Here is a 10,430-nt window from a genome sequence, read left to right as displayed (position 1 = left end):
TCAGTATGTCATCCCTGGTGGGTATCAGAGGGTCGTCCCTGGTGGGTATCAGAGTCAGAGGGTCGTCCCTGGTGGGTATCAGAGGGTCGTCCCTGGTGGGTATCAGAGAGTCAGTATGTCATCCCTGGTGGGTATCAGAGGGTCGTCCCTGGTGGGTATCAGAGAGTCAGTATGTCATCCCTGGTGGGTATCAGAGGGTCAGTATGTCATCCCTGGTGGGTATCAGAGGGTCGTCCCTGGTGGGTATCAGAGAGTCAGTATGTCATCCCTGGTGGGTATCAGAATGTCGTCCCTGGTGGGTATCAGAGGGTCATCCCTGGTGGGTATCAGAATGTCGTCCCTGGTGGGTATCAGAGGGTCATCCCTGGTGGGTATCAGAATGTCGTCCCTGGTGGGTATCGTACCAGTCAGGGCCTCCAGATATAGAGGCCTGTTATCAAAGCAGGGCGATCACTGTAGATAGTCACTCCCTTTTGACTTCATTTCAGACATTTTCAAAGGCACAATTTCTGCAAAGAGTTTGTTGTGTGTGTGTGTGAACGAGATGTAGTACCCACTAGTAGAGACACTGAGGAGACAGACAGAACTATGACCTTGAACAACTTGTCACTGTGACCATGTGTGGTTGCTATCTAGTGCCTGAGGCCACCAACCAATCAAACACTTTTATTGAGATTAGCCAGCTTCCAGTCTAGTCTGGACAGTCTCTCTGTAGAGAGGCTTCCTTTAGTTAGTTAGTACTGGGCTGGCTGGCGTCTCTCTGTAGACAGGCTTCCTTTAGTTAGTTAGTACTGGGCTGGCTGGCTCTGTCCAGCAGCGCCTGCAGTTCGTGCTGGATGTCCTCGGGGAGCTCCAGGGCAGGCAGGTCGTCCAGACAGATGTCCTGAGTGGGCATCTCCAGAGGGGGCAGGTTAGGTATGGAGATGTTCTTCCTGTCCTCTGACTGGGGCAGAACCCACAGCTCGGATTTCTCCAGTAAGTCCGTGTCCGCTGCGTCCCTCTTCAGCCGGCTGTTCTCCCCTCGCAGGCGCTGGTTGTCCAGGGTCAGTTTCTCATTCTCTCCCAGCAGATGATCTATGTGGCGCCGCAGGCTGGCGATAGTGGTCTGCTGCTCCTCCAGACGTGTCTTATCGTCCTTGTGGGCCTTGCTGCCGGGGCAGGGTGTCGGGGGAGGGGGGGAACCCTTGTTCTTCAGGAGGTACAGCCAGGTGTCGTACTCCCTCTCTGGGTGGCGGGGGTGCTCGTTGGTCACCAGGCCGGGGGGCTGGTCGGTGGAGGGGTGGCTCTGAAGGACCATGGGCTTGCCCTCCTGTCTGGTCCTCTTCCACTTCTCCTCAATAAGCCGCTGCTGCTTCACGTGGCTGTCCCTCTGGAGCGCCATGGACAAACCAGCCTGGAGGAGACAGACAGGCCTCAGGCACAACATGACTCAACACCTCGCTACGACTAACATGACTCAACACCTCGCTACGACTAACATGACTCAACACCTCCCTACGACTAACACGACTCAACACCTCCCTACGACTAACACGACTCAACACCTCCCTACGACTAACACGACTCAACACCTCGCTACGACTAACACGACTCAACACCTCGCTACGACTAACATGACTCAACACGACTATGACTAACGACTCAACACCTCGCTACGACACTACTCAACACCTCGCTACGACACGACTCAACACCTCGCTACGACTAACATGACTCAACACCTCGCTACGACTAACATGACTCAACACCTCGCTACGACACGACTCAACACCTCGCTACGACACGACTCAACACCTCGCTACGACTAACACGACTCAACACCTCGCTACGACTAACACGACTCAACACCTCGCTACGACTAACGACTCAACACCTCCCTACGACTAACACGACTCAACACCTCCCTACGACTAACATGACTCAACACCTCGCTACGACTAACATGACTCAACACCTCCCTACGACTAACATGACTCAACACCTCGCTACGACTAACATGACTCAACACCTCGCTACGACTAACATGACTCAACACCTCCCTACGACTAACATGACTCAACACCTCCTTACGACTAACATGACTCAACACGACTATGACATGACTCAACACCTCGCTACGACTAACACGACTCAACACCTCGCTACGACTAACACGACTCAACACCTCGCTACGACTAACACGACTCAACACCTCCCTACGACTAACATGACTCAACACCTCCCTACGACTAACATGACTCAACACGACTATGACATGACTCAACACCTCGCTACGACTAACACGACTCAACACCTCGCTACGACTAACACGACTCAACACCTCGCTACGACTAACACGACTCAACACCTCCCTACGACTAACGACTCAACACCTCCCTACGACTAACACGACTCAACACCTCGCTACGACTAACACGACTCAACACCTCGCTACGACTAACATGACGCAACACCTCGCTACGACTAACATGACTCAACACGACTATGACATGACTCAACACCTCGCTACGACTAACATGACTCAACACCTCGCTACGACTAACACGACTCAACACCTCCCTACGACTAACACGACTCAACACCTCCCTACGACTAACACGACTCAACACCTCGCTACGACACGACTCAACACCTCGCTACGACACGACTCAACACCTCGCTACGACTAACATGACTCAACACCTCCCTACGACTAACATGACTCAACACGACTATGACATGACTCAACACCTCGCTACGACTAACACGACTCAACACCTTCCTACGACTAACATGACTCAACACCTCCCTACGACTAACATGACTCAACACGACTATGACATGACTCAACACCTCGCTACGACTAACTCGACTCAACACCTCCCTACGACTAACATGACTCAACACCTCCCTACGACTAACATGACTCAACACGACTATGACATGACTCAACACCTCGCTACGACTAACATGACTCAACACCTCGCTACGACTAACATGACTCAACACCTCGCTACGACTAACACGACTCAACACCTCGCTACGACTAACACGACTCAACACCTCGCTACGACTAACACGACTCAACACCTCGCTACGACTAACACGACTCAACACCTCGCTACGACTAACACGACTCAACACCTCGCTACGACTAACATGACAACACGACTATGACATGACTCAACACCTCGCTACGACTAACATGACTCAACACCTCCCTACGACTAACATGACTCAACACGACTATGACATGACTCAACACCTCGCTACGACTAACATGACTCAACACCTCCCTACGACTAACATGACTCAACACGACTATGACATGACTCAACACCTCGCTACGACTAACATGACTCAACACGACTATGACATGACTCAACACCTCGCTACGACTAACACGACTCAACACCTCGCTACGACTAACATGACAACACGACTATGACATGACTCAACACCTCGCTACGACTAACATGACTCAACACCTCCCTACGACTAACATGACTCAACACGACTATGACATGACTCAACACCTCGCTACGACTAACATGACTCAACACCTCCCTACGACTAACATGACTCAACACGACTATGACATGACTCAACACCTCGCTACGACTAACATGACTCAACACGACTATGACATGACTCAACACCTCGCTACGACTAACACGACTCAACACCTCGCTACGACTAACACGACTCAACACCTCGCTACGACTAACACGACTCAACACCTCGCTACGACACGACTCAACACCTCGCTACGACACGACTCAACACCTCGCTACGACACGACTCAACACCTCGCTACGACACGACTCAACACCTCGCTACGACACGACTCAACACCTCGCTACGTCTACAACATGGTATGCTTTATTCAAATAACCAAAGACAGAAGTAAATATTGGTCAATATTGACGGACGTTTGGTCAATATTGACCAACAGCAGCCCAGCAGGACATGACTGAGGTCTGAGAATCTGACATTCCCTCCATCCCTCCCACAATACATGACAACACCCTATTGAACCCAGTCTCACCTGTTCACACCTCCATCCCTCCCACAATACATGACACAACACCCTATTGAACCCAGTCTCACCTGTTCACACCTCCATCCCTCCCACAATACATGACACAACACCCTATTGAACCCAGTCTCACCTGTTCACACCTCCATCCCTCCCACAATACATGACACAACACCCTATTGAACCCAGTCTCACCTGTTCACACCTCCATCCCTCCCACAATACATGACACAACACCCTATTGAACCCAGTCTCACCTGTTCACACTCTGTTAACGTCATGGCTTCCCTCAGCAGCTCTGCAACACACACAAATGACATACTAGGCTGATATTAAACATAATATATTATGACTGCATTATAACAGCATACAGTCTTTCTGTGCAGAATGACATTCAGATCACCCAGCTAGCTTCTACTTGTAGCTTCTTTATTAGTGTTGCAAACAGAGCAGACAACACTTCTCATAATGTTCTCACTATCTGTTACATCATCTCTATGTAGTCTTTAGTCCCATATACAGTCCGTCAGACGCCGGCCCTGTACAGTCTGTCAGACATTGGGGTTGTTAGCTGGTAAAACTTTTGTATCACACCAGATTCTCCTAGGGCATGTTAATTTTTCCCTGATGAGACTGAACTGGCACACAGAGAGGACACTGAACACTCAACCCTCCACAACGCTCCTAAAGCCTCCACTAAACACTCCTGAACGTGACTCCACCGCGCCCCAGAAGGCTACTCCACCGCGCCCCAGAAGGCTACTCCACCGCGCCGCATAAGGCTACTCCACCGCGCCGCAGAAGGCTACTCCACCGCGCCGCAGAAGGCTACTCCACCGCGCAGCATAAGGCTACTCCACCGCGCAGCATAAGGCTACTCCACCGCGCAGCATAAGGCTACTCCACCGCGCAGCATAAGGCTACTCCACCGCGCCCCAGAAGGCTACTCCACCGCGCCGCAGAAGGCTACTCCACCGCGCCGCAGAAGGCTACTCCACCGCGCAGCATAAGGCTACTCCACCGCGCAGCATAAGGCTACTCCACCGCGCAGCATAAGGCTACTCCACCGCGCAGCAGAAGGCTACTCCACCGCGCCCCAGAAGGCTACTCCACCGCGCAGCATAAGGCTACTCCACCGCGCCGCAGAAGGCTACTCCACCGCGCAGCATAAGGCTACTCCACCGCGCCGCAGAAGGCTACTCCACCGCGCCCCAGAAGGCTACTCCACCGCGCCCCAGAAGGCTACTCCACCGCGCCCCAGAAGGCTACTCCACCGCGCCGCAGAAGGCTACTCCACCGCGCCCCAGAAGGCTACTCCACCGCGCCCCAGAAGGCTACTCCACCGCGCCCCAGAAGGCTACTCCACCGCGCCGCAGAAGGCTACTCCACCGCGCCCCAGAAGGCTACTCCACCGCGCCGCAGAAGGCTACTCCACCGCGCCGCAGAAGGCTACTCCACCGCGCAGCATAAGGCTACTCCACCGCGCAGCATAAGGCTACTCCACCGCGCAGCATAAGGCTACTCCACCGCGCCCCAGAAGGCTACTCCACCGCGCCCCAGAAGGCTACTCCACCGCGCCGCAGAAGGCTACTCCACCGCGCCGCAGAAGGCTACTCCACCGCGCAGCATAAGGCTACTCCACCGCGCAGCATAAGGCTACTCCACCGCGCCGCAGAAGGCTACTCCACCGCGCCGCAGAAGGCTACTCCACCGCGCAGCATAAGGCTACTCCACCGCGCAGCATAAGGCTACTCCACCGCGCAGCAGAAGGCTACTCCACCGCGCAGCAGAAGGCTACTCCACCGCGCAGCAGAAGGCTACTCCACCGCGCCGCAGAAGGCTACTCCACCGCGCAGCATAAGGCTACAGTATACAGAGCAGGAAATAGTTATTATTCTCCTGGTGACGACTGAGCAAATGGGTTTAATCACAGATCACAATCTGTTAAAGCTCTGACATCTGTAAAGGGAAGGTGAGGAAGTGGGTTGTGTGCCAGTTGTTTCAGTCTGACAGTAATTAATAGTCAAAATGTAACTCAATGTCCAATTACATCATGGAAAAAGAACAAAAAACAGGAAATACATAATGTGGCAATCTCTAAGATGTATCATTATTCACAGAATGGTGAAAGAAAACAAGTTCAGTAGACTGATGACACACCTGCAGCTTTCCCATGGCAGGAAATAGCTTCTTCATATTTACCAGCTGCCAACAAACGGTCTGCCTTCCTGGACTGCTGATGGGCCTGAGAGGAGATGTGGTGGGAGATTAAGGATTTATGCTTTTGAGAGAGATCTCATATTAGCCTTATCGTCTTACCTACAAATGCACTAATCCTGCCCTGCCAGATAAGACGGTAAAGTACTTCTACACCCTAGAAGTGCTGGCAAGAGAGGCTATCAGAAGGGTCTCCTATCTGAGAAGTCCCAGCAGTCCTCATTTCATGTCTGCACAACTGGAAAATAGGTGTACATATAATGTGCAAAAAAATGTTTACTTCCTGTCAGAACGAAACAAAATAGCGTTACCTTTGATGTTGGTAAAGTGCTGTCATTTAAAGGATTGACTATTATATTCTTAGCTATGAGTCTAACTAGCTAATAAAAGTGCTGTCATTTAAAGGATTGACTTATATTCTTAGCTATGAGTCTAACTAGCTAATAAAAGTGCTGTCATTTAAAGGATTGACTATTATATTCTTAGCTATGAGTCTAACTAGCTAATAAAAGTGCTGTCATTTAAAGGATTGACTATTATATTCTTAGCTATGAGTCTAACTAGCTAATAACAGTTAAAGCAGGGATAAAAGGGAGAAGTATCTTTGGCTTTTCTCGTCTGGTTCCTCTTTCACAATATGTTTACTTCTTTAGTTAGCTAGCTGCCTACTGCTTGTTACACATATATAACGTTAGCTAGCTAGATACATGATTTGACCTACTCCAGAATAAAGCTTTAACTAGGTGAGCTATCATGTATGGAGGAAGCTTATTTAGCTAGTTACCGTTACCTAGCTAGTTGACTAGTTACAATCTTAGCTCGCTACATTGACTATCGTTAGCCAGTTAGCTAAGTTAATATACAGCCAAAACCACAACATATCTGGCTAGATAACAAACCTTGGCACTTTGCATTGGACATGAGAACAATCTAGGAGGCCACATAGATAAGTGACATAAACACTGAGGTCAATCACCCCCTGGCTTTGTTTCGAGGATAACATCAAGGGCTAACGTTGGCTGGCTCGGGATGTTGTTAGCTAGCTAGCCTGTTAGCCTACTAGATATTGCAACATCAACAGAAACTTACGAGGTTAAGAGGACTGTCCACTACCTCCATATTCTTCAACAGTAAAAACTACATGAAACGTCTTGTAGTCCCTCGCAGTCGGTCATCGGTGCTACTGTTTTATTCCGAGACCAAATATTCTGGTTAAACCGGGCTGCTAAAATTAGAAAACGGTTAAAAATACAGGACAACTAGCTAGATAGCCAGCTAAACAAGGTCATGCCTAGATGGGATACAGCGTTTGTCAAATTGTCGTTAGAAGTATATTGACATTTTTTGCATTGTAGCTAAACCTACCTCTTTTCCTAGCCTTAACCTAATTATCCTAACCTGCGTCGTTAATTATCCTAAACTGCGTAATAAATTATTCTAAACCTACTACGAAAAGTAAATTTTGACAAAAGCTGTATACTTTCTAGACTCAACTGCTAAACAAGGACACATAACGTGATGACGTTCCTATATTCTCGGCGTAATTTCCGTTTTTGACGGCGACAACACAGATAGAACAATGAGACAGATATTTCACCGGATGTATAAATATGAAGAATCCGGTTGGCTTTTCCACTCACTACCAAATATGGTGATGATAGGAAGCTTAGTGGCCGGCAGTGGGAGAAGATTTGAGTGAGATGGATTTTGGAAGACATTCTGAAAATGTTCTCATCAATTAAACATTCCTGATCTCCATACAGTGTTCATTTTTCCAAAAGTATAAATCTGTAACAGAGTGGACTGCGTTTTGTAGACTTTACCCAAAGTTTCAAGAAAGTTATTTAGGAGTGCAAGGGCGAATTGAGTTATTGCACACGCGCACTTCACAGAATAGGCGTTCCCTAACTCAAATATGCAAATAAATTATAGAACGCGCCAACAGGATCTCACTAGCTCGTGCTTGGCTCTGCCCACCTCCTTGTTGGTTCCGCCCACTATGATTCATTTGCTCCCATTGGAAACGAAAGTCTCTGGTCTATCTTGGGTTAGTTCTGAAAATCTTTGGCTACAATCCAACATCTCACCACTAGAGGGAAATCTGTGATTTATCAACATGTTGCCTGGTGTACTAAAGCAAAGATGGTCTATTATATTGACAAGATATTTGAGTGACCGCTCTAACAATGGAAATCCATGTCCTCGAAGATGGAAGGAAGGTGGTAGGAGACGAGATCAGGTGGGACCATTCTAGCCAATAAGAGGGCAGATATACGTGTGAACAACAGGCCATAGACATATATGGAGGGCTCATCTTTGTATCTGTGCCATTATTGAGTACCCCATTATGAGTCATAATACCCCCAAAAACCTTTGATGCCGGCTCACCCCGGCGTGACGTTTTGATAAGGTCTGTGTTTGGTGCCGGCTCACCCCGGCGTGACGTTTTGATAAGGTCTGTGTTTGGTGCCGGCTCACCCCGGCGTGACGTTTTGATAAGGTCTGTGTTTGGTGCAGACTCACCCCGGCGTGACGTTTTGATAAGGTCTGTAGCCTAGTGGGGCGACAGGTAGCCTAGTGGGGCGGCAGGTAGCCTATAGAGGAGCGACAGGTAGCCTAGTGGGACGACAGGTAGCCTAGTGGGGCGGCAGGTAGCCTAGTGGGGCGGCAGGTAGCCTAGTGGGGCGACAGGTAGCCTAGTGGGGCGACAGGTAGCCTAGTGGGGCGGCAGGTAGCCTAGTGGGGCGACAGGTAGCCTAGTGGGGCGACAGGTAGCCTAGTGGGGCGACAGGTAGCCTAGTGGGGCGACAGGTAGCCTAGTGGGGCGGCAGGTAGCCTAGTGGGGCGACAGGTAGCCTAGTGGGGCGACAGGTAGCCTAGTGGGGCGACAGGTAGCCTAGTGGGGCGGCAGGTAGCCTAGTGGGGCGGCAGGTAGCCTAGTGGGGCGACAGGTAGCCTAGTGGGGCGACAGGTAGCCTAGTGGGGCGACAGGTAGCCTTGTGGGGCGACAGGTAGCCTAGTGGGGCGGCAGGTAGCCTAGTGGGGCGGCAGGTAGCCTAGTGGGACGGCAGGTAGCTTAGTGGGGCGACAGGTAGCCTAGTGGGGTGACAGGTAGCCTAGTGGGGCGACAGGTAGCCTAGTGGGGCGACAGGTAGCCTAGTGGGGCGACAGGTAGCCTAGTGGGGCGACAGGTAGCCTAGTGGGGCGACAGGTAGCCTAGTGGACCGACAGGTAGCCTAGTGGGGCGGCAGGTAGCCTATAGAGGAGCGACAGGTAGCCTAGTGGGGCGGCAGGTAGCCTATAGAGGAGCGACAGGTAGCCTAGTGGGGCGACAGGTAGCCTAGTGGGGTGACAGGTAGCCTAGTGGTTAGTGTTGGGCCAGTAACCAAAAGGTTGCTGGATCGAATCTCTGAGCTGAAGAGGTCAACATCTGTCGTTCTGAACAAGGCAGTTAACCCCCAAGGAGGCAGTCATTGTAAATAAGAATTTGTTCTTAAAAAATGCTCAGACATAATTTTTACAGTCCTCCAGATCAGAGGCAGTGGGGATGACCAGGGATGTTCTCTGTTTAGTGAGTCCTCCAGATCAGAGGCAGTAGGGATGACCAGGGATGTTCTCTGTTTAGTGAGTCCTCCAGATCAGAGGCAGTAGGGATGACCAGGGATGTTCTCTGTTTAGTGAGTCCTCCAGATCAGAGGCAGTAGGGATGACCAGGGATGTTCTCTTGATAAGTGTGTGAATTTGACAATTTTCCCATCCTGCTAAGCATAGAAAATGTAATGAGTACTTTTGGGTGTCAGGGAAAATGTATGGAGTAAAAAGTACAATATTTTCATTAGAAGTAAAAGTTATTAAAAATATAAATAGTAAAGTAAAATATAGATACCCCAAAAACTACTTAAGTAGTACTTTAAAGTATTTTTACTTAAGTACTTTACATCCCTGAGGACTACACATCTTGTCGCAAGCTTTGACTTCTTGTCGCAAGCTTTGACATCCCCCAAGGCACATTTCTCCATACAAACTCATCGACAAGTACCCTAGCAAGTAGCGTAGATATCATAGCCTTTTTAGTTTCTCATGTGTATTCTTGTTTAGCATTTTTCAAATTACCTAGCTAACTAACTTAGCATTTTTTAAATGACTATTATTTTTTCCATTACCCTCTGCCTTTGTAGCGAACTTGCTAACCTTA

The 10,430-nt window shown here is 49.7% G+C and overlaps 1 protein-coding gene across 4 annotated transcripts; it reads right to left on the bottom strand.

Moving 5' to 3' along the window:
- Positions 1 to 303: 303 nt before the first annotated feature.
- nrbf2b (nuclear receptor binding factor 2b) lies at positions 304 to 7,756 on the bottom strand. Of its 4 annotated transcripts, none has more exons than XM_038983991.1 (5): positions 7,601 to 7,756; positions 7,325 to 7,460; positions 6,179 to 6,263; positions 4,276 to 4,316; positions 304 to 1,393 (listed from the first exon to the last, which is right to left on the bottom strand). In XM_038983991.1, exons 2-5 carry the CDS (start codon positions 7,352 to 7,354, stop codon positions 782 to 784), a joined length of 768 nt encoding a protein of 255 aa, XP_038839919.1. In that variant the 5' UTR covers positions 7,355 to 7,460; positions 7,601 to 7,756; the 3' UTR covers positions 304 to 781. The 4 variants fall into 4 exon arrangements, with proteins under 4 accessions (XP_038839919.1, XP_038839920.1, XP_038839918.1 ...); XM_038983992.1 differs by having other exon boundaries at positions 7,325 to 7,457; XM_038983990.1 differs by lacking the exon at positions 7,601 to 7,756 and having other exon boundaries at positions 7,325 to 7,584.
- Between the last annotated feature and the right edge of the window lie 2,674 nt (positions 7,757 to 10,430).

Source organism: Salvelinus namaycush, unplaced genomic scaffold (assembly GCF_016432855.1).
Source record: "Salvelinus namaycush isolate Seneca unplaced genomic scaffold, SaNama_1.0 Scaffold2063, whole genome shotgun sequence".
NCBI classification, from domain to species: domain Eukaryota; kingdom Metazoa; phylum Chordata; class Actinopteri; order Salmoniformes; family Salmonidae; genus Salvelinus; species Salvelinus namaycush.
Note: the sequence above shows the minus strand (reverse complement) of the source record. Positions and strands in the feature narration are given on the sequence as shown.

Excerpts from the sequence above, each read along its gene's own strand:
- nrbf2b (XM_038983989.1), bottom strand. The coding sequence starts at position 7,179 with ATGTGGCCTCCTAGATTGTTCTCATGTCCAATGCAAAGTGCCAAG. Across the intron at positions 6,264-7,134 it reads GTCCAATGCAAAGTGCCAAG|GCCCATCAGCAGTCCAGGAA; the intron begins GTTTGTTATCTA and ends ATCTCCTCTCAG. Across the intron at positions 4,317-6,178 it reads CTGCCATGGGAAAGCTGCAG|AGCTGCTGAGGGAAGCCATG; the intron begins GTGTGTCATCAG and ends TGTGTGTTGCAG.